Consider the following 23,494-nt stretch of genomic DNA (forward strand, 5'->3'; position numbering starts at 1 on the left):
TAGCCAAGCACAATTTCGGAGCTAAATCTGCCTCTGAGTTTCAACCCAGTAATGGATGATTCGTTTGATTCGTTTCGGCTGGCCGAATCGACCCACCCACCACCGACAACTCGGACCAATAACACGATCGTATCTCTCTCCTTCTCTGTCTAACAAATTTTTCTCTCTAACAAATTATCGAATCAGGGGCAGCCGACGGTAGGCATTAAGATCGATACGACCATTTTTGCCTCTAAGTTTCATCGATTTCCTACTAGAAAATGCAAAGCTTTGTTGCATTTTCACAGTCTTGGTTAATGTAGGGCCAGCTTGATCTTTAGCCTTTGTTTGGTTGCTTTGAAAAAATAACTTAGGGAAAGAAAGAAATCAAATTCCCTGTTTCTATTTTTGTGTTCTTGTTTGACTGGAAATCAAGAATCGCACAAGATAAGAAAAATTTCCAGATCAAAGGAAAATCTCTTGTTTCTGGACAGAGGGAGAAAGAAGATAATTAAGAAAGAAGAGAGATGAAAAAGATGCTGAGACAATTTTGCTTTGCTCTTTTTGCTTTGCTTTTGATTGTTTTGATTTCGTGTTCGTAATTTGCTGCGATCCCTGAGGTAAAGTTGTCTTTGCTACTGGGTCATCTTCGTTTGTGGATGTTTCTTTCAAGTTTGATTTGATTTTTAATTATGTCGAGGTTGTTGATGAATTGTGGTTTTTGTTGCTGCTGAATATTTGAGCGAACTCTTGACCATTTTGGAGGAAATTTTGGAAGAAACTGAAGCAGGGGCATTCTCGTCACTTTACAAGTTCTGTGTCATACGTGGTGCTGAGGTGGCAAGTACATAATTGACACGTCATCGAGCAACCGGAGGAAATGGAGGGAATGGACCGGTTAGACTGAAAATTTTGAGTTTGGAGACTTTTGGGATTAAATTAGAAAGGCAGAGACTGAAACGAAGACGAAGACATACTTCATTGACTAAACAGTATTTTGCCCAATTTTTATTTGTCAATATCGAAAGAGAGAGAGGCTTTTTGTGTCTGAAGACGTTTCATGAAACAATTGAGAAGTATAAACGAAGTAAAATAGAAACTCACCAATATGGGATAGTAAGAGCAGAGCAATGGTTGCTTCAAGGCGGAAGAGAAAGCTTGCAGAGAGGATCCAATACATGGATACACTCTCTTCATTTTAATCTTTTGGTGATTTTTGAATAGCTCAATATTCATGATTCACCGATTCTATACTTGTCAGAGATCATGAAGAGGACAAGCTTTCAAAGAAGAGAAATGAAATGCCAAGTAACAATGAGAAATGATATATGGTTGGTGGTTTACCGATGAGAAAAATATTGGTAAAATAAATGTCGTGATGCATTTTGTTTGATGTAGTTCCATATAGGGCACCATAGAAAATATTGCACTCTTAAATATACCTATTTAAGAATGTCATCAATTGCCAATGCACATGGATTATGATAACCATGACTTGATACAGGATTCCGTCTCAATGCAAGATTAAGGTTGTTAACATAATGTATAACGCATGACGATTATGGCGTCACAATAAAATTCATTGAATTTAATTCCATATCAAGGGCCATAAAAATATTCCGTTCTTAAATCTACATTGAATGCTACCTGTGAGACCCTTGAATTTTTCAGTGACGTAATTGAGAAATTTCCTAGTCCCCGAGGACATGAGAAAGTGATAGCACCATTTACTAAGTGGAACCTTATTAATGATTTCTTTTAGATTTATTTTGTGAAATTAGTTTTCAACAACCATATACTTGCTAAGGTCCTTCTAAGCTAACTATGCGAGTTTTACATTGTTGGAAAGTTATCGATTTTACTAGTACACCTAAACGGTTCATGAGCTGGAGTTAGACAAAAAAATGTTACGGGTTAGCAAAGTGCGAGGGTGATTGGGTTAATTGGCAGCCCTGCTTATATTAAAGACCTAGACCAGTTAGACCATACTGGTTAGATCAACATCGGTTCATTCGCCGACCCACTTGATCCATCGGCTTCACCATTCCATATCTACGCTGTCCAGAGCCCGATCACTGTAAACTTAGTCTCCAGATTTTCATCTCAGTGATGCCAACGTTTCTGTGCAATGATTACATTTGAGTCTATCAGCTGCTATGGAGAATGGATGCATGCAAACTCAGATTTTTGGTGAATTCTTAACGGCGTTTCCAGCCAATTTTTGGGTTGATTGAGGTATCAATCTTCCTCCTTTCCTCGATCTCTAAGTGTGTAACCAAATGCATTATGCTTTTAGTTGATGGTTCATGAAAATGCTACTGTAGCAGTTCGTCCAATGCAAGTTCATCTTCGAAAAGGGAGATTCTGACCTCTTCTCGAATTGCTGCTGTCAGCCAACTTCGATGGCCAGAAACTGCAAGTTTGAGCCTTTTTATCAGTACGACTTCTTCATAAAAGTTGTTCGAAATTGCGTCTTCTATACTTTTCTCGAAAATCATGATAATCCAACGGTTAATTCGTTCTCAATCAAGGTGATACCGCTTACAGTTCAGTGAAAATCCTGTTCTAAGATACCACTGATATTTGATTCTAATTCGTGTTTGCATGTCCAATCCTCTTTCAAATTCAGTTTCTACTCAGATTGGGTCATGTTTCTCCATCGACATTTGAGTTACTTTCATGAAGTTTACATCTCTATCTTGAGTTCACACAATTGATTTTACAATTGGTAAGTTTTGCCCCAATCTGTTGAATTCCATCTTTTCTAGTTAAATTATCATATAGAATCTCATATTCATTAAGTTTTGTGATAATTAAACTTACCATTTGCACCTGTTATGACTCGGTCTTTCCCTTTATCTCATATCAAAACCTTGTTATGGCTTATTCATACTCAAAGTTCATTCATATCAAAACCTGACCTTCTGGACTTTTACTTATCAAATCCATATGGCTCTTGATTGTGTTTATGCTGAGATTTTAGTTCATAAACCTAGACATGTCAAGAATCCATCACCAACTGGTTTGATGTCAATCGGAGTCGAAATGAATTTTTGACAAATTTTCTAAGTTGATAAAATGCAGCTGGAATTTTTAAGAAAAACTGAACAGTTCAGGCTGTTTGCATCCATCTTTTCCCTTACTTCTCAAACGCCAATTTTCTTGAAATTTTAGTATGTTGTACCTTGATATGTCAGCTTTAATTCTAGAAAGTTTCAAGTTCACTTCTGTTCAGATGAATTTCTAATAAATCTCCAAGCATCATCAGTTCCTACCTCAAACTCACTTGCATTCGCCTTTTGAATTTTAAGGGCTATTTTAATTGATACTCAAAGGTGCAGACGTATATGTAGTCTTATCTCATGTTTCGATAAGTTAGTACTACTTTGAAAAATGTTGTTAAGTTGGAGATGAATTATAAAGACCGGTCAAGTGAATTGATGATTTATCCAACTTCGTAATAGGATGACGAAGCATGGAATCTGGTTGCACAAGCCAAAGGCAGAGGTATTGCTTGACCTGGAATAACATTCGAAGTACTTTGATTCAAGGTAGGGAGGCTTCACCTTAGTTAGTGCTCTTATGTTTCCTACATTGTTTTTATGGTTTGAAGTGGTTTTTAAGATTTAACACTTGAGTTCATGAGATGACTTGAGAGTGAGCGGGGCATAGCGACTTCCTTGGGTTTCGATCCCCTAAACCTCCGGAAGGGCTGTACGGACGGGATAGTGTTTGACATCCTTTGAGGTGTGACACTAGATCTAGGTGGTACGGCGTAAATGGACACTCTCACTACTCTTCACCTGTTGTTGAAGATTTAAATCTTCAGTGAGGATGTAGTTGGCTAGTATTAGACCGGTCATTAGGTTTGATTTTACCCGGGTACTCATTCGTTTTCATACAGTTTCACGTTGGGAGTTTTTTTTTATTTAGTTTTAGGATTAATTTCAGTTTACCCCCCTAAAGTTTGGGGGTGTCATCATTTCACCCCCCCCCCCCCCCCGACTCTCAATTTCACTTTTTTACCCCATAAGCTTTCCAATTTTTGTCTTCCGTGCCCAATCTCTGATGTTCCGTCCAAATTGGACGTTAAATCCGAACGTTGAGGGCTAAAATGGTCTTTTCAAGACAAAAAAAAAGAAAAAAAAACTCCCTCTCTCTCTTCTGCAAACCATTTTCATCTCCTAAATAAACCCAAAACAGAGCACATGCATAAACCCATGAAACACCCCCCAAAATTCCAACCCCAAATCCCACATGCATTATCAAAATCAACCAAACCCAATTCACCTACCTCTTTCCCGGCCCGACTCCACTCGCCACCGTGCCAATCCCAGTGCTGCCGCAGCTTCCCGAGTTCTTCTCTTTTCTTTCCCGAGAGAGAGAGAGGAATTGATAGTGAAGCTGCTATGGCCGGATTTGCTGGAGATTGGGCTATACTAATCTAGTATTCAATAACTCACATTACACATAACAAAGGCCAATGAATTGAAGCCTAAAGCATAACCCCAAAATTAAAATAATGGGTTTTGAGGGGCTGACTGAGCTTCCTCACCACCACCAGCAACAGCGGCGCGTGGCTTCACGCGCCACCACACCAACCCCCAATTTCGGTCAACCTATCTAGCTCAAAATCATCTCTACAACAAACCCAACAATTTCTATACCTGCAACAACAACCAAATCCAAGCAAAAGTGGTCGGCAATTCAACTCAAAAGTCAAGAAATCCGACGGAACTGTTCACGTTCTCAAGACGGAACTGTTCACGTTCTCAAACACCTTCAATTCTTCCTCCACTGGCCGTGAGAAGCTACAAGAGGTTAGGGATGAAGGTTAGCATCGCCCCAGCAACCAAAACCCCAAAGAAATCCGGCCGGAAACCGCGGGAAACCGGAGATCGAAGAAATCTCCGATTTCCCCTTTTCTAGAAATTCCACTTCGATTCTCTCAAAACAAAGCTACCCAATTCGAAATTCTTACCTTAGATGCAAGAGGAGGAAGAGAGGATCCTTCAATGGCCAGTGATGAGCCCGGCGGTGGTCCGGCGGCCGTGATTTCACCAGAAATTGATTCCGGGTCCAAAGGGAAGAAAAAAAAAGGGGCGCTGGAGGTCGGGTTCGATTTCAAGGAGGTTGATTGTGGGGTGGGGGGTCAAGGGTGAGGAGGCCGTAGGTGGAGGAGGTGAGGGAGACGATGTGGTGGCTTAAGGCGGAGCTGTCGAGCTGGGAGAAGTCGTCGTCGTGGTTGAATAGATTGGAAGAAACGCAGCCCATGTTGGTGTTGCTTGTCTCGAACTCTGAGCTCAAAGTGTGAAGGAGTGAGAGTGAAGAAGAAGAAGAAGAAGAAGAAAGGAGGAAGAGACAAGAGGTTGGGATATAGTACTGTATACGGCGAAAGTTGCAGAGAGAGAGAGAGATGGGAAGAGAGGGGGAGAAGAAAAGTGAAGAAAGGGAGCGTCCGAAAGTGAAAAAAGAGGAAGCAAAAAAGAGTTTTAACTTCCTTTTTTGGTCATAAAATGACCATTTTAGCCCTCAAAGTGGACCCTATTATCGAATTTAACGTCCAATTTGGACGGAGCATCAGAGATTGGGCACGGAAGACAAAAATTGGAAAACTTAGGGGGTAAAAAAGTGAAATTGAGAGTCGGGGGGGGGGGGGTGAAATGATGACACCCCCAAACTTCAAGGGGGTAAACTGAAATTAATCCGTAGTTTTATTATATGTTACTCAACTGGCGCCATTTACTATGACCATTTTAGCCCTCAAAGTGGACCCTATTATCGAATTTAACGTCCAATTTGGACGGAGCATCAGAGATTGGGCACGGAAGACAAAAATTGGAAAACTTAGGGGGTAAAAAAGTGAAATTGAGAGTCGGGGGGGGGGGTGAAATGATGACACCCCCAAACTTCAAGGGGGTAAACTGAAATTAATCCGTAGTTTTATTATATGTTACTCAACTGGCGCCATTTACTATTTGGTTTTCAAACCTAGCTAGGACTGATGTTTGAGCAGCGAGGACGAAAGCTCACCCCTACTATAGTTGGTCTTGCAGGTACTGTGCACGAGGATTGAGGAGGATTTCGGGACTGAGTTGGGTGCTACATTTTTCTTTAACTATTTGGTATATTTACCTACACATTTTATTCGCCTCTACTTAATTGTTATTGTTTGATGGAGGTTGAGTGTTATCTTGTTTTTGTCAATGTGAGCTTCTTAACTTTGTATTCAAATGGTTTGAACCAAACTAGAATTTATTTTCAATGTTGTAAGTCGTTGATTCAGCTTTGTTTCACTTAAGTAGTTATGTTTGGAAAACACTCAATTGTTTAGTTATAATGTTATTTTAACAAGTAAGAGTAAAGTTTTCATTTCACCTCGCTATAAACTCTACGTTTTCCGCCAACTCTTGCCTTTTCATCTCTTTTTTTTTTTTAGTTAAATTGCCTTGCGTCTCTTTAGGACATGAGTTAAGCTTGCTTAGTTTATGCTTCTAAAAATTCGTGGCACTGTAACGTAACCAATTTGGAGAGGTGCAAATTGGAGCGTTACACTACCAACCGTCCTCGCACATAAACGATTCCAATAGTAAATTGCTGCATTGGGCACCTTAGAAAATATTGCACTCTTAAATATACCTTTATAAGAATGTCATCAATCACCAACGCACGTGGATGATTATGACCGTGACTTAATGTTGGATTCTGTCTCAATGCCCGATTGAGGTTGTTCATACTTCATACAATGTATGGTACATGATGAATATAATGTCACAATAAAATTAGTTGGATTTAATTTCATATCGAAAACTTTAAAATAATTTTACTATTGTATCTACACTAAATACTATCAACCATCATCGCACACGAATGATTCCAAACGTGAATTGTTGTGGGATTCCATTTCAATGCACGATTGAGTTTTGTAAGGGAGCACGACTATTATCTGTAACATATTTTAGTATACATAGCAATTGATTAAAGAAAAAAATCCACAAAAACTTCTCACCATAAACAAATACTTCTTCACCAAACACAATATCTATACCCTAAAATATGATCGATAAATGGATTTATCAATAGCTTTGCTTTGGTCGTAGGCTATCGTATCAATGAACAGGTCCCGTAATTTTAGATTCCAATCGAACTTAAGCTGGCAAATTTGGACCTTTCCCGAACTAACTCAATAATAATTTTTGGATATATCTTTTTTTTTTTAAAAAAGGAGGTACTGGGAAGGACCACAAGGAGGCACGCAATGACCTTTTTTACCCGAAGTCCAGCACAGTGCCGCGCCAAAGACGCAGCGACACCCCCCCTCCGGGCATCGAGTACACCAAATAGGTGGGCTTGCCCTCCCCGCATAGTCTTTTCCATACACAAGGCTCGAACTTGAGACCTCTGCCTCAAGTCCCTCAACTTGCTTAAGGAGCACAGTCAACTTGCCAACTGAACTGGACCATGTGGGTAATAATTTTTGGATATATCTCTTCGGCCTTGATCATTTGTTCCTCTAGATTTTCTCATATAAGCACGATATACTGATAGATCCAGAGCGCGCTAACATTTGGAAAAGTATTCTTTCTTTTTTCCCAAGTTCTGGTAGGCTTTTGTGGGCTCTAAATATAAATTTCACCTAATCCACTATTAGAACACGTTCACATGGAGATGAAGGAGCTTTATAATATATGGTGCACCCTAAATATAATGGACGTGTAACTATTTTTGGTCCACAGCAATCAGAATCTGCAAATACAAAAATTAAAACCCTTGATGCATGATGGCCCTCCCCCCTCCATACCTCACATGGTTCCCACTTAACAAATTTAATGGGCGGGGCATGTTATGGATGGGACATAAATTAACACCCATAATCATACATTATCAACTGTTTTAACCACCATGTATATTTACTTACACGGTTACACCAAATCTATAGGAAGTGGTTCTAAAGTCAAGATCATATTATACATCGGTAGGTTAATCGACATACTGTTGATGTAGTACATCACTACATCATTTCATTCATATTACATTACGAATTTATTTTGTTGTTATCTATGAACCTATTCTTCAACACTTTATAAATAAAATCATGTATGAACAAGACTATCTCGGTCATTAACCTCTGCATATTTTAGTCCAAAACATAATGATAGGGAAGATGGACTTACCAAGGTAGTGTATATATAATATATTTTCTGGACATCAAAATCAATATATCTTAGATCTAGATTGAAATTCGTCTATGAATATGAGTTTGAATAATCTCTTATACTTACGATCTTATGATCTTATCTTTGAATTTAATTTATGATATACTTCTAACAGCATTTTCAAATTCCCGAATTATGTATGACAAATAAGAAAAAGATGCACTAGATATTTTAACCAATTTATCTCATCACCACATATCTCTTAATATTAGAATCGCTACCTTTAACAAGTATCTCTCACAGACTTTTAGTTCAATCATAAGTTCAATTGAATTAGAAATGATTTATGTGCATACATGATAAGTTTGTAATATAGTTGTTTACGTATTCATAGATGATAAGTCAAATTTTTTGAGTGAAATTTATGATGTCAATTACTTACACCGTGACTAGCAAAAGTGGCAAACATATATAGATCACTCGAGTCAAACCACTTTTTTTTTTTTTTTTTTAAAAAAAAGGATCAAAGGGTTTCACTCCTGCTCTCATGGTGATTCGAACTTATGACTTCGTACATAGATAGTGGGTGCTCTAACCACTTAGCTAACATTAACAAAGCCTAAAACACAACAAAGATATAAAGTAAAAGAAATCTATCTAGCCAAATAGCCATTACACCTCACTTTCCAATGAAAACTACAACCCACATGATCTTACTTGGGATATTGAAACTTTGAATGTAAAAAAGGGAAAGATCACGAACAACCTGATCTCTCAAAAGAAGATTTCCCAATTCACTCCAAACAAAGCCAATCGATCCCCCTCCTCTCTCTTAGTCTCTGTCAATCGAACCCCACACAATTTCAACTCATATCAAATAGTAACTAGATATTCAATCTGGCGCCTTGACACGTGTAACTCATTGACTGAAGCACTTGAGCTAGGGCTAGAAGCTAAAATTGCTGGCAATCCCAATCGTGGCATAAACATGTGCCACCCATAAGGGCCCTCCTAACCCTTTAAGAGAAACCCAACCCTTAATTATTGAACTTGGTGATCGAGATCGAATTGGGAGAAGGAGCTAAGAGGTATGGGGGACCCTAAATGATGAATCCCAAAAAGGGTGAAGTACAGGGTGAGGTGCAATTATTCATGCCATGAATTTCCTCCTAAGCAAGTCGTGACCATAAAATTCGGAATCAAATTTGCTCACCATGGGGTTAATGGTGGTGATACCACCAACCAATCAAAATCTGCCATGTATGTTACCTCATAACCATAGGTTAACTATAGTTAACCCTTAATAATATAAAACTAATTTCCAGATTATTCATTAAATAATCACACACTAAACCTTTTTGTCTTCTACTTGCTCTGACTTTTCTTTTTCTGCTACCAACGTCTTCTACCATCATCTTCTTTATTTCTTTTTTCTCCAGTCCACTCCCATATATGTCTTCATCTTCTTGATTTACTTTTTTGGTTTTTCTACAAAAAGCCTCACAAGACTAACATAAAAACAACATTTGTTCTTTTCAATTATTATTCATCAAAAATGATAACTTGCCAGATCAAAATGAAATAGGTAGCTTGATAAATGAAATTAAGAAAACATCCAAGTTGAATGTACATTCACTTCTACATAAATTCCTCTATCACTTTAATAGTTTGATAGAAGCAATAGACAGACTACAAATAAAAAAAACAGACCAGCTACTCATAAAATGGCTTCAAAACTTCTTTTCTTTTCAATTCTAGCTAGCTGCAATATTGGTGCTTAAGATGTCGATGGATCTGGAAAATTCAGTTGGTGAGCTGGTCCTTGAGGTCTTGGTTGGATGATAGCCTATCAATTTTTTTCCATAAGTAATAGTTATTATTTAGATAAACAAATCTAAAAAAATAAAATAATAGATACATACAAGAGAGCAAACCTGTGAATACATAAGTGAATAATCAAACATTGGACGAATAGGTTGGTAACCAAGTGATTGACTTGGAATTGCATGAACAATAGAAGTTGTTGGTGGAAATCCATAAGGATAATTCGAGGGAATGTCATGTGATTGATTAGGCATTGCTTGTACACTAGAAGTTGTTGGTGGAAATCCATAAGGATAATGCGAGGGAATGCCTTGAGCACCAAAAGTTGTTGGAAATCCAGGATGTATGAAGGGCATATTTGATTGATTTTGATTAACCAATCTAATTGATCCCTATACATTATATACACAGTAATATAAGATTATTTCAACTTTCACAAAATATGAGCTATAGATTTCATAAATGACAAAAATAACCTGAACATGTTCATATGATTTTGAAGGGCCAGTCTTCTCATGTTCATATGAGCTGGGTTCCTGAGAATCTATATATTACAATGGTTAGATACTGTATAGATAAACAAATAATGCAAGATAAACAATACACATAGCATTTTCTACTAACCTTTTCTTTTAGATGGAGCTTTCCTTTTCTTTGATACAGAGACATTTTGTTCTTTAAGGGGTACTGGACCATCCTCTTGTTCTTGCCGCACTGATGAAGATCTCGTTTTTGATTGCTTCTTAGATCCCAAATCATTATTTCTCTTACCTTTGCCACTCCTTCTACGCCTCTTAACTTTTGGATCACGCAAAACCAGATTTGCATTATTTTCATTCACTTGATCGTCTGAATCTATATCACCATTTGTTTCATGTTCTTGTCCAATGGATAAATTGCCATCCAATTCTGCCTCCAACTCCAGCAATTTAGACTCCACCAAGGTGGATGATTGCTTATCCTTTGCACCTTTTGCTACAATTCTTTGTGCTATATGAGACAAGTGACTATATTGGAGTGCAGAAGATGCGCTCCGATCACTAAAATTTGCTTCCCCATAACATTCAAGATCAACTCCTTGTCTAGCATCTCGTCTCCATCTTTTTAAGTAGTACTTGGATGGTAATGTTGACAAGCCTAACTCACGGAATAATTTTAATGCATGTGCACAAAGAATCCCTTCAAACTGAAATCTCTTACAACTACAATTAACTGACTGATTTGAAGGGGAATAGATGACTGACCTTCTCAAGTTTGGATTCCCTGGTCTTTGAACCACATATGTTTCTATTCTCCCGTCATCACTCTCTAATTCCAGTACCAAGTCCAAACATTTTCGAAACTCTTCTTGAAAACAATTGAAACTCGCTTTTGTGTACATCTTTGTTGCTTCAACCTCCACTTTCCAATTAGACAGAAGTTTTCGCTTTCTTTGCGTAGTTGCAACTTCCGCGAGCCTCTCCTTTTCTCTTCGATCAACTAAAGCACGCTCATAGTGTACCACCCACTCACAAAGAATAAGGTTCTTATAAAAGAACTTTTTCAAAGTCTTGTTTATACTTTCACTTCTCTGAGTTGTTGTCATACCTACAATAAAGCTGATATATGCATTACTGTCTCAACAAAAAAGACTAAAAAAGAAAGAAAAAAGACCAAGTAAATGCCACAAAATTTAATTATTTAAGCCAACCATTATTACATTCTCAGGTCATCTTCTTATGGATCTTAAGAGCTTGTTATATAAGTATTGATTTGCTAGACTTAGAGTACAATAAAGTTTGTTGTGGTCCATATATGTCTAGTGCCTAACCTTTGAATACGTATATATATATTAATTGACTCATAGTTAATAAACATAATGTGATAAACAACTACATAGAAGCAAGAACCCCAGAAGGCTTGATCTACATTATAAAAAAAAGAAAAGGATCAAAAATAATTTAACCAAACAAAAATGGTCATACCTGCACAAAAGTTGCATCGGCCATAAATTTGTGCCCACTTCTCACGCAAGTTATACAAGTCTTTTAGCCACTCATTTTCTTTCAAATCATAATAATCAAGTAGATCTTTCCAACTTGATTCAAACTCTTCAACACTCTCTGGATCATATATGCAACTTTTGAAAGCTTGTGAAAATGTGGAGAACTTCGTAAAGACTTGACTCAAGTGTTTTGCAGCATTTTGATATATGTGCCACAAACAAAGACGATGGTGAGAATTAGGTAGTACTTCCCTAATTGCACTAGCAATCGATGCAGCTTGATCTGTAAATATTGTCTTTGGTTTTTTTCCTCCCATAGCTTGTAGGAAAACATCAAAGAACCATTTGCATGCATCTGTGGTCTCCCCATCTAATAACCCACAGCCAAATAGAATTGTTTGACCATGATGATTAACTCCAACAATTGGAGCACAAACCATGTCGTACTTGTTGGTTTTGAAGGTTGTATCAAAGACAACCGCATCACCAAATATAGCATAATCACTCCTTGATTTTCCATCACAAAAAAAACAACCACATATTTCATTGTCAATGTTTGTTCGAATTGCATAAAAAAATGACTTATCCTCCATTTGCTTCTTCTTAAAGTAATCAAGCAAACATTGAGCATCACCTTTTTTCAAAAACTTTGCCCGCCTTCTTTGAATGAAGTTATTGCAATCGGTCTGAAGGAAATTTAGATTTTCCGGTCCTCCTGCTTCGACGGTCAGGTATGAAAAGATCTGTGATGGTTTGAACCCTGCAAAGTGCATTTGATTCATCAAACCACCTTGAGAAGGTTCTATGGTTCTTTGTGACCTTAAGACATGTGAACTTGATTCAGGAACAAGATCATGGGTATGCTCAGCTTCAAACTTTGTGACAACAAATTTCCCATCTTCATTTAGTTTGATCTGAAGCATTGCCTTACATCCGAATCTTCTTTCTTCTCTTTTCTTCTCTGGAGTGTTCTTTTTTGTATAGAATCCTTCACAAGAGCAACAAAATTCTCTTTTCCATGTCACATTAGTATGCTTATATTTGTTGCTTCTCAGCCTTCGCACGCTAAACCCAACAACTCTAGCATATGAATTATAATAGTCATATGCATCTTGATCACTTTCAAAACTCATACCAAGAACTGGGATATTCTCACCTCCTGCTTGCTTCTTACCATCCAAGATACATAAACCTTCTAAACCAGAATCCACGTGTTCATCATCACTGGGCACTTGAGTATCGCTACTGGCCTCTTGAGTATCATATTCAGGTTCCTCATTAGTCTCACCATCAATTGCATCATCTTCACATCCTCTTTGCTCATTCTCAGTGTTACTACAATGCTGATAACAAGATTCATCGTCTTTATTTTCCATGAATTTGGTGGTGTAGGCTTGTGTCCCAATTACTATGCACTCTGTCAATCTAACTAAAACAATTATGTCAATACGTTTATGGATTACGTTTATTTCCAAAAACAATCAAATGATCATCACTTTTTCTTTTCTTTTTTTGAATAAATGATTATCAATTTTTCTGGATAAAACAGGTTCAGGCGGATAGAAAGGTTGAGAGAAAGAAAGTGCTACAGTGTAAAGACAAGTACAAATAAAACAAAATATAGGTGGAGAGCATAGTAGCTTACCGTTTTCAATTCTAGGTTATGCAGAAGATGAAGAACCAATCAGCCAAAAAAAAAAAAAAAAAAAAAGATGAAGAACTTAACGTCTGTGAGAGGAGAGTGGACTGGAGAAAAAAGAAATAAAGAAGATGATGGTAGAACCGTAGAAGACATTGGTAGCAGAAAAAGAAAAGTCAGAGCAAGTAGAAGACAAAAAGGTTTAGTGTGTGATTATTTAATGAATAATCTGGAAATTAGTTTTATATTATTAAAGGTTAACCATAGTTAACCTATGGTTATGAGGTAACATACATGGCAGATTTTGATTGGCTGGTGGTATCACCACCATTAACCCCATGGTGAGCAAATTTGATTCCATAAAATTCCCTTGTATCGATCATCACCTCCAACACATGATCAAAAAGAGAAAAAAGAAACGAAGCTAATGATATAATCTTTTTAGGGTAAATCGGCTGATCTTACATTTCATATCCAATAAACTAATTATCATGACCCGTAAGTAACTTTTTCACAATCTTCCCTAATTATTTAGAGTTTAAGAAGGTTTATGACATGTCAAAAACACTTCGGACTCCATTTCTATGTGTACTTAATTTTGATTTTGGAATAGTTACACACTCTTAATATTCGGTGTTGTTTTGTAATTATTTCACAATTGTTTGAAAGTAATAAAATACTAATATTATTATCTTTAAAGGGCGTGATGGAAAACAAACTCATATGGAGTAAGAATTAACAGCTGCTTTTTTAAGTGATTGATACTGATTCCCACTTTCTTTCAGCTTATAGCCTGGCTTATACAAAGGCATAAAGAGAAGGATAGTTAAAGAGACTCCTCTTTCCTTCTTCTTCCTCCTCCTCTTCATCTTCTTCCTCTCTCTATGAGAGAGACCTTCAGATAGAGAGGAGCTGCATCAGCTTCAGCTAGAGATCATGAAGAACACAATCCGATGCTGCATCTCTTGCATTCTACCATGCGGAGCTCTCGACGTGATCCGAGTCGTTCACTGCAACGGCCGAGTGGAAGAGATCAGCGGCTCCATCCGCGCCAGCGAGATCATGAAGGCTCACCCCAAGCACGTGCTCAAGAAGCCCTCTTCCTCGCCGTCCGATCACGGCGGCGTCGTCCCCAAGATCGTGATTGTACCTCCCGACGCCGAGCTCCAGCGCGGCAAGATTTACTTCCTCATGCCAGTTCCTTCCGAGAAGACGACGAAGTCGACCAAAGTGAAGAAGAGGAAAGTCGAGGCGGCAAATAACGACAAAGCCAACAGCGTCGTTATGAACAGTATTGCCATGACGAACCTTCTGATATCGGATCAGTACTTGAGTGAGATACTGTCGGAAAAGGTTTCGACGCAGAGGGATCGGCGGCGAGGACGTGTCGGCGTGTGGAGGCCTCATTTAGAAAGTATTTGCGAGTCACCAAGTGAAGTGTGACAATATCACCGCCCGGTGATTGTTCATCTTCTTCTTGTGATTCATTTTGAAGGTTCACCATCTACTAGGGTTGCAAATGAAGTACTTCATTTCTATTCTTTCTACCTCTTTAATTTCTTTTTTTTCCTTTACTTCGTTTCTTTGTATATATGGGAACTAATAGGAAAAGAGAAATAATGCAAAACAAGGGTGGGATCTCATGGATATTTTGGATAATATATATTTGAATGCCATAAGTGGCTCATCGTAGTAGTCCATCGATCAAAGTGGGTGTGTGTTTTTCTTTAATTTTGTTTAGAAACTTGTTATGTTGCTTTGGTTAATTTGGGATGAATAATGCTTTTTATGCATAAAGGAAAAAGAGACTAGTACTACAATTCGAGAGATGCGACTTCTTCTATTAATGAAAGTGGAAATGATATAAGAATGAATAAAAATTTCAAGTTGATTGTGATATGATTATTGAAGTACACGACTGGAATTTCAGTCTAATGTATACTTTATATTATGAGATCTTCAAGGATATGAAATGATTCATTTTTACTCGAGTGTCGGTCGTCGTTTTGGATCGGCAGTATGAATTGTAATGATCACATATCACTAACTAGATCCCCATTATGCAAGAATCCCCATTATGCAAGAATTAGTTCTGTTCCTGAGTGGTGACTTAAGTGCTTGATCTGGATATATATTTCGATGAATTTTTGTTTTTCATTTCTTAAAAGGAAGACAGTAAAATTTATATATATATCCTATTTGATCCAGCCTTTACATGCATGGTCCTTTTTTAGAAATGTAAAATGATTTTTATCGAGGTCACCCCGCAATGCGATATAGTTAATAATTGAAAACCTATGTTTTTAGGTTTTATTTTTCTAAAATGATCTCTAAATTAGTTCAATCCAAAACCTTTTGATAGTTTGCACAAGTCGATTAGCTAGCCAAGATGCACACTCTCTTCCTGAAAGAGAACCGATTCACCAACCACTAGCTCTTCCAGTCCTACATTTGTATTCTATTAATGGGGAAAGGGACGTACAACCAAAAGAGGGGAGAAGGGCACAAACTTAATTCTCTGAAAGAGAAACACCAAAGCAACTGAAAAGCTCAGGGGAAAATCCTCTAATCCCCAGTATTCCAAGAGAGTGAAAAGTAAAACATAATACTATACTATTAGATAAAATTGAAATGAATATAAAATATTTAATTGACTCGAATAGTTCTTGATACAATTTAAAATCTGGATAGACTATTACAAATCCGGATTTTGCATGTAAAAAGACAAATTTCTTTGATTTTTTTTTCGTATCATATGGTGTTTGGTATATCTGTAGAAAGTCTCCTTAAGCTTTGTTATAGCAAATATACATTCAATAATGAAATTTGGATAAATAATTTCTAATAAAAAATGGCACACAGCTTTGATGGGAAGACACCATGGCTTTACTTATCTGTGTATATTTTCCGCCAAAATTTATAAAACTAGTACAAATATAATGATCAAAGACACATTGAGGTGGGGGATGGAATCATAGTCCCCACAGAGATAGATAGATGGATAGCTTTTTCCACCATATATACAAAAGGATAATGCAAAATCTAGGTTGCACTAGCCCTAACAAGTGGGTATATGGCATGTCTTTAAGCATGTTGTTCTCTTTGAGAGAATGATTAATTAGATTGATGGTGCCAATGGCATCCTGTAAAGGTTTATCACAGTAGGTTTTGACCTTTTCTTTTCGCATAGGGCATAATCAGCATATGCTTGGTCGATCGAGAGCTGCTAGCCTAGCCAAGCTATAGTACTAGCAGCTTTGATGAGCAAGCCCCCATGTTCCTTCCGATCCCAAGACATGAATTAAATTTCTGCACAGTCCCACCATCCGGGGCCAACAAGGAAAGCTGTGTGACAGAGTTTAGATATGATTGATTTGGCTATCTCATCGATCAAACTAAATTCGTCCTTTGGCAAATGTCAGCTGATAGCAGTAACTAGTTGTTTTAGCCAAACAGTGCAACCATTTACATCAGGTTTCACCGTTTCAATTATCTTGAACAAACGAAATTTCAATTTAATGAAATTGATGTTTGATTCAAATATCTTCATAACTAACTTATATGTACCGGTTAATAAGAAGGTAATTACATCTCGATAATTTTTGAGATTAACAAAAAGAATTTGTACTTATAGATGTGCAAGCGTTTTGTACGTATAAGGTATAACCATATACGTGAAACATAAACAGCTATGTGTTTATGAGCTATGTGTTTATGTGATTGATGGAAATATACAAAACCTCTTGCAGTGTCTACTTAATTAGCACTTGGTTCAATACACAAGATTAACCTCGTTGGTGGAGGTGGTGCCATGGAGAAAATCATCATTCTTTAATGATATCATCCACCATTTTGCACTAACCCTTATTAATTCATGGCCCATGATATCCTAGATTTTGAAGGCAAAATGATTGAAGCAAAGGTACACGACAATATACAAATGATATTGGGTATAACTACAAGAATCTTCTAGTAGGTTACTTGTTATGGAGATAAAAGGAATAATATTCAATTGATCAGAAAAACTAGCAGCAAGATGATACAAATAATTTACAAAACAAGAGAGAAAAAACCTTTTAATACTATCAGAAGCAATACATACAAGGCTTAAAGCTATCAACTTCCTGAATCTTAAATTGAAGTGGACCATGCAGCAATCGGCTCACCTCCATAACCAGAAGCTCATAAAGACTGAAGAAATCATATTCTTTTGCCATCTTTTTGCTGCAGAAGAATGTAGAATGATCAATGATGGAATTGAAATAAGTAAATACTACTGAAGCGGCGCCTCCCACTTTTCAATCGATTACAGATAACTAAAAGGGTCCCTTTCTCTAATCTCTACCTTTTGCTTTCGTTTCAAACTTAGATATGAATTTCTAAATGAATTTTGTGCTGTACCCACTCATATACGTACTCAGGAAGTAGTAGTATGTACCTACGTACGTCTCCTCAGTATCCCCAATATTTGTATACGGTTCAATTATTGAGCTTACAGGTGGACATGTACGGTTCATTCAAACTTGTTGTCTAGCAAAATCAGACTTAATTTGGGCCTTTGGGCCTCGTTGTAACCAAAAATAAGTAATAAATAAAAATCAGACTTCGCATGTTGTACATGCAAAGTTTAACCTACTCCTCCGCCATTGTCGATCACGTACCTAGCTAGCGACCTGTCGTCTGGGACTTCATACCTTGCTTGGTGTCCTTCTAGTTGCATATGTTAAAGTTTGAAATGAGATGTAAGAAGAAATGAAAACTATACGTGTGTTTAGATCATAATTTAATTCGGATATTTATAAAAAGATCATCCTCTAATTCTAAGAGGGGAAGCTTGTTCACCCAGATAATAGAATCACCGGAAGCATGGCTAATGAAAGTCACTGCATCTGTCACAAAGTTTTTCCCTTGGGAATATGCTGGAAAGAAATTTCCTCAAAGAGCTTAGCAATTCTTTGAATATCTCTAATTAGGGATCGAATCCATCAAGGAGGATCACTTTTCTTCTTGATGCAATCAATGACTTGTTTGGAATCACCTTCGACAATGTTTTGGAGCAATTGAATTGAATAGCTTGGAGAATACTGTTTTTTAGAGCACTTCAGCAACCAGAACATTTTTTTTTTCTTCTTCTCTTTTTAAAAAGAGGATCAAAGGATATCACTCCTACCCCCATGGTGACAACCATAACATTAATTGGTGACAACCATAACATTAATTGGAGAAGCCTAACTTTCTTGTGCCAGCAACAACCGGAGAACTAACATGATTTCTAATGACAAAGCTGGCCACCGCAAGACTCTTATGATTAACCGATCCATCAACATTGGAGAAGTCTAACTTTCTTTTGTTCCGCCGCAAAGCTTGTTAAAATTAATGTAGTCGTAGGACATTTTTCCTTCTACACACCAGCTTGCTGAGCAAAAGGGCTAGGAAACATTTGCAAGCAACATATGCTAGATGGAAATTACATTGTTGTTTGTATTAAACTGTCACGCTCCGAATTTTGAATAAAGAAATTAATTTCGAATCCGAAACGCGAAACTTAACAAGCACAAGAAAACACATAGAAAATTCTTCATTTAAATTAAGCGATAAAACAAACCGAGCTCACCAACATCAAATACGGACTCGCTCTTTAGAGTCACATATTAATGTACAAGAGTTTACAAATTAAACTGATCGACAATTCAATAAGTACGTAAACACATTCCCTATACAGCGGAAGAATAAAACTAACGTACACTTCAACGTCCAAACTACAACAGCAACCAACCCTCATCTTCGATGACTGTAACTCCGACCTGCGCAATAAACCATACACCTTGGAATAGTGCACCGAATTGAAACGACAAACCCGGTAAGCTTTTGCAAGCTCGTGTGAGTAAATTTAAATAACCACAAAAACGTCTTTCCAACTCAAGAACAATTAATCAACACAATGATTAATTCTAACAACAAATCCTTTTCTTTTTCCTTGTAAGGAACGCACATGTCACAACCATGACAAATCAAATCATTCTAAATAAAAACCGGTAATTCCTGCATAGAGTTTTAGTTCAGAAAATCATCAAAAGTATACAAACCAAAACCATAGTAATCTCTGCGTATAGTTTAGTTAAGGAGATTACACAATTAGAATGAAAAGGACAATCGATAAAGAAGTCAAACCACTCACACTAAAGTCGATGATCACTCATCAATTCCAAATAAACATCTCACAACATGACTTATTTTCAAAACTCGACATCCTTACCCCTTAAGATAACATACATCACAAAAGTGATAAAAATCATATTAACACAACTCACCCATAATATGAAAATAAAGTCCCTCTTGGACAATAAAAGAAAGAAACTACTTGAAACTCTCTTTTAAAAACGTGTATTCAAAGGCCTCATGTAACCCCCTTGTTACTCCCCTGAAATACAATTAAAAACATGTATTCAAAGGCTTCATGTAACCTCCGTGTTACTCCCATGAAATACAATGACAGACAGACTAGAGCTCTAACTGAATCGTAGTCTGTCACCTCGGCCGAGGTTCAAACCTACGATAATAATTGCCTCTGTCACAACTTGTGACCCGGATTCATAGATCCGAAAACATTTAAAGTCCCACGTGACTCAAAACTTTACCGAACTCGACTATTCATTCACAAATATATATATAGAGAGTATTTAAATATTAACCTTAAATATGTATTAATACATAGTTAAAACTTAAACTACAGCATTCTAATGCCTTTACTGATATTTGATAAGTTTTAACTAATCAAATAAAATCCTTAACCTTAAATATTAAAACTTCAGGTTACAATGTCCTAGAAGGAACCCAACCATTAGCCTTAATTTATAGAATTCACTATAAAGTCACTGGTACAAACATGAATTTTCAAGCCATCAGTAAAAGCCCAAAAGATCAAACTCTCTTAATTCAAAGTAGTCAAGAAAATGCTAATATTAGAGTTCCACACACAATCAGATGGTCAGATGTTCATCTACCTTCTGAATGGTCTCTTACTAGTGAAAATCAACCTATCAACATACAACATAATTTATCTGACTTAAACTGTATCCAACAATATAATGATGGTACAGTACGAATCAACTTCCATAATCCTAGAATAAGTCAAAATCTTAGGATTCAAGAATTAGGTCAATCTTCAAGACATTCAGAATTAGGTCAATCGTCAAGACATTCTTTCACAGCTCCAAGGCATTCTTTTGCAGGATCCACATCTGCTGAAACTATGCCTAGACAAAAAAAGAAAAAATATTAGAATAAAAGAATTAGAGGAAGAATTACAGAAACTAAAAATTAAAAATATTCGGACTGCCTCACAAGTCAGTTACCCCAGTTATGCAGAAACTCAACCTGCCTTAGATGAGGAACAAACATCTCCCACAGCTACTGATTTTGAAGTCGTCCCTCCCATAAATCCTCAATTAAGTACACTCAGTAGACCTTTTAAAATTGATTATCCCAAATTAGATAAAGATCTCGAATCTAAAGAAAATATTCATAGAAGAAACCTTTATAGAAAACAATATCCCTTAATCGAACAACGAAAACAATTATTTAAAAATTGGCAAGCTTTTATGCTTGAAACCCAATCTGAAATATTTTTCCTTGATTTCATTGATCAACAAAGCCAAAAAAATATTAAAACCCTCACAAAAGCAAAATGGAAAACACCCACTAACTCAGTTATTTCTTCCAGTCATCCCCCTGTTGAAACTATAGTCATTGATCACCTACAAACACTCATAACTGCATCACCTTTTAAAGTTTCTGGAGATGATCCAGAAAGTAAAAAAACAATTGAACAAAATAATTACACGAATCAAAGCCTAGTCACTATAGGAAGCCAACTAGACAAAATAGAAACAAAAGTAGATAACATCTTTTCAAAAGTAAGCGTTATACCCCAACCACGATCAGAAACACCTTTAATCCACTTTAGTGAAATAAATAAACCTAATCTCAAGCCCATCTCCACTGCACAAAAAATTGAACAAATGCTCAAAGAACTCAAAGCTGAACCTAGTAGAATTGCAGTCATCCATACCCACGAATCCTCCTCAGACTCCTCCTATGATAATGATTCTGATACCATTTCTCAGATAAATCAAACATTTCAAGAACTCCAATTACATAGGATAGTTCACCCAAAGAAACGACATTTTAAAAATTGGACAGAACGCCCTTTACCATTAGATATTCAACCCACTAATTATCCCAGTAATCAGTTTTCAGTCTCTTCCGATAAAACGTACGAATGGAATATTGATAATTTATCAGAACAAGAAATATTAAACAAATTACATCACATGTCCATGGCAGCCAATAGTTATGTCACCAATCATAATTTCAGCCAGCCTGAAATTATTGATATCCTCTCCACAGGATTCACAGGAATGCTTCATTCCTGGTGGGGGAAACATCTCACTCCTGATTCCAGAGCAGCCATTAAACAAGCAGTTAAACATGACGAAGATGGAATTCCAATCTTTGATGAACACATAGGAATGGGAGTCTCTGATGCTGTCAATACTCTATTTTATACAATTATTCAACATTTCATAGGCACACCTAGTCACATTACCTCTAGAATCCATGATCAACTTAGTAATCTTAGATGCCCCACCTTAAGCGATTTTAAATGGTATAAAGATGTTTTTATTTCTAGAGTTATGCTTAGAGATGATAGTAACCAACCCTTTTGGAAAGAAAAATTCATAAATGGTTTACCTAAACTTTTTGCCCACAAAATTAGACAAGTCTTAAGTAATGAAACAGGACACATTAATTATGATACTCTTACATACGGAAACATTATTACCGTTATCCAAAAAGAAGGGTTAAAAATGTGTATAGATATGAAACTAAACTCTCAAGTCAAATCCGATAAGAAAACAGCCAAATATGAATTAGGCAATTTTTGTGAACAATATGGTCTCCCATCTTTACCTCCTTCCCGACGACATAAAAAGAAAAATAATGAATTTGACTACCATCATACAACAAGAAAATTTAACCGCAATAAATTTTACTCAAGAAACAAAAATGATTTTGAACCAAACAAATTTTACTCTAAAAACAAATTTCGAAAACCTTGGCCCAGAAAAACAAATCATAATTCAAAAAAGCCTTTTGACAAAAGTAAAACCAAATGCTATAAATGTAACAAAACTGGTCACTTTGCAAATGCCTGCCCAGTAAAAAATACTATTAAACAATTAAAAATCAGTAAAGAAGAACAGGAAAATCTTATTCGACTTTTAGAATTAAGAAACACTGACTCAGAAAATGAACATAGTGAAAATGATTTTATGCCAATAGAGTCTTCCACCTCAACTGATTCTGATGAACACTCTTCACCAGATATCTGTTTCGGGTGCAACGATACTTGTTGCAAAACTATAAATGTTCTTTCTAAACAAGAAGAACAGGAGGAATTATTAATTGATCTAATAGGAAAAATCGATAACCAAGAATTAAAATCAGAATATCTTAAGAAATTGAAAAAATTAATCACACAAGAAAACGTTGTTAATATCCCTCAGGAAAAAATTTGTCTTACCTCAACCTTTGACAAATTTAAAACTAGTAAAAAAGAAATAACAATCCAAGACCTACAACAAGAAATAAAGACAATTAAAACACAAATACAGTCTTTACAAAAAACAAATTTAGAAATCAGTCATGACAACAAAGAAATCAAACATGACTTAACTATTCTCAAAATAGAACATCAATTCCTTAAACTACAGCATTCTAATGACAACCCTCTTAATAACGATCCACCTGGGCAAAATGATGTGGAAACATCAGAACAAAACACTATCAGCATCATTCGTCAAATCAAACTCAAAAAATGGTATACCACAGTACAAATTAAAATTAATG

General features: G+C 36.5%; 2 protein-coding genes and 1 long non-coding RNA gene across 3 annotated transcripts; 2 read left to right on the forward strand and 1 right to left on the reverse strand.

The window, feature by feature from the left end:
* The first annotated feature begins 1,963 nt into the window (after positions 1 to 1,963).
* Positions 1,964 to 6,151, forward strand: LOC133728833 (uncharacterized). The gene is made up of 5 exons (XR_009856033.1): positions 1,964 to 2,214; positions 2,304 to 2,510; positions 2,609 to 2,707; positions 3,444 to 3,530; positions 6,024 to 6,151. It is a non-coding gene; the product is annotated as an uncharacterized LOC133728833 (long non-coding RNA).
* Positions 6,152 to 9,644: 3,493 nt separating this feature from the next.
* Positions 9,645 to 13,935, reverse strand: LOC133729461 (protein FAR1-RELATED SEQUENCE 5-like). Its single transcript, XM_062156998.1, has 5 exons — positions 11,924 to 13,935; positions 10,584 to 11,546; positions 10,436 to 10,503; positions 10,070 to 10,351; positions 9,645 to 9,981 (listed from the first exon to the last, which is right to left on the reverse strand). The coding sequence occupies exons 1-5, from the start codon at positions 13,317 to 13,319 to the stop codon at positions 9,913 to 9,915; spliced, it is 2,778 nt and encodes a 925-aa protein (XP_062012982.1). The 5' UTR covers positions 13,320 to 13,935; the 3' UTR covers positions 9,645 to 9,912.
* A 403-nt stretch (positions 13,936 to 14,338) lies between these two features.
* On the forward strand, positions 14,339 to 15,277 carry LOC133733179 (uncharacterized). The gene has a single exon (XM_062160803.1). It carries the CDS (start codon positions 14,519 to 14,521, stop codon positions 15,023 to 15,025), a length of 507 nt encoding a protein of 168 aa, XP_062016787.1. The 5' UTR covers positions 14,339 to 14,518; the 3' UTR covers positions 15,026 to 15,277.
* Positions 15,278 to 23,494: the final 8,217 nt, after the last annotated feature.

Source organism: Rosa rugosa, chromosome 2, assembly GCF_958449725.1.
Source record: "Rosa rugosa chromosome 2, drRosRugo1.1, whole genome shotgun sequence".
NCBI lineage: Eukaryota > Viridiplantae > Streptophyta > Magnoliopsida > Rosales > Rosaceae > Rosa > Rosa rugosa.

What these genes read in the sequence shown, in the direction of transcription:
- LOC133729461 (XM_062156998.1), bottom strand. Translation starts at nt 13,319, where the DNA reads ATGGAAAATAAAGACGATGAATCTTGTTATCAGCATTGTAGTAACACT. An exon ending in CCGATGCAACTTTTGTGCAG is followed by an intron (nt 11,547 to 11,923) that starts GTATGACCATTT and finishes GCTTTATTGTAG; the next exon opens with GTATGACAACAACTCAGAGA. An exon ending in AGCTCCATCTAAAAGAAAAG is followed by an intron (nt 10,504 to 10,583) that starts GTTAGTAGAAAA and finishes TGTAATATATAG; the next exon opens with ATTCTCAGGAACCCAGCTCA.
- LOC133733179 (XM_062160803.1), top strand. Translation starts at nt 14,519, where the DNA reads ATGAAGAACACAATCCGATGCTGCATCTCTTGCATTCTACCATGCGGA.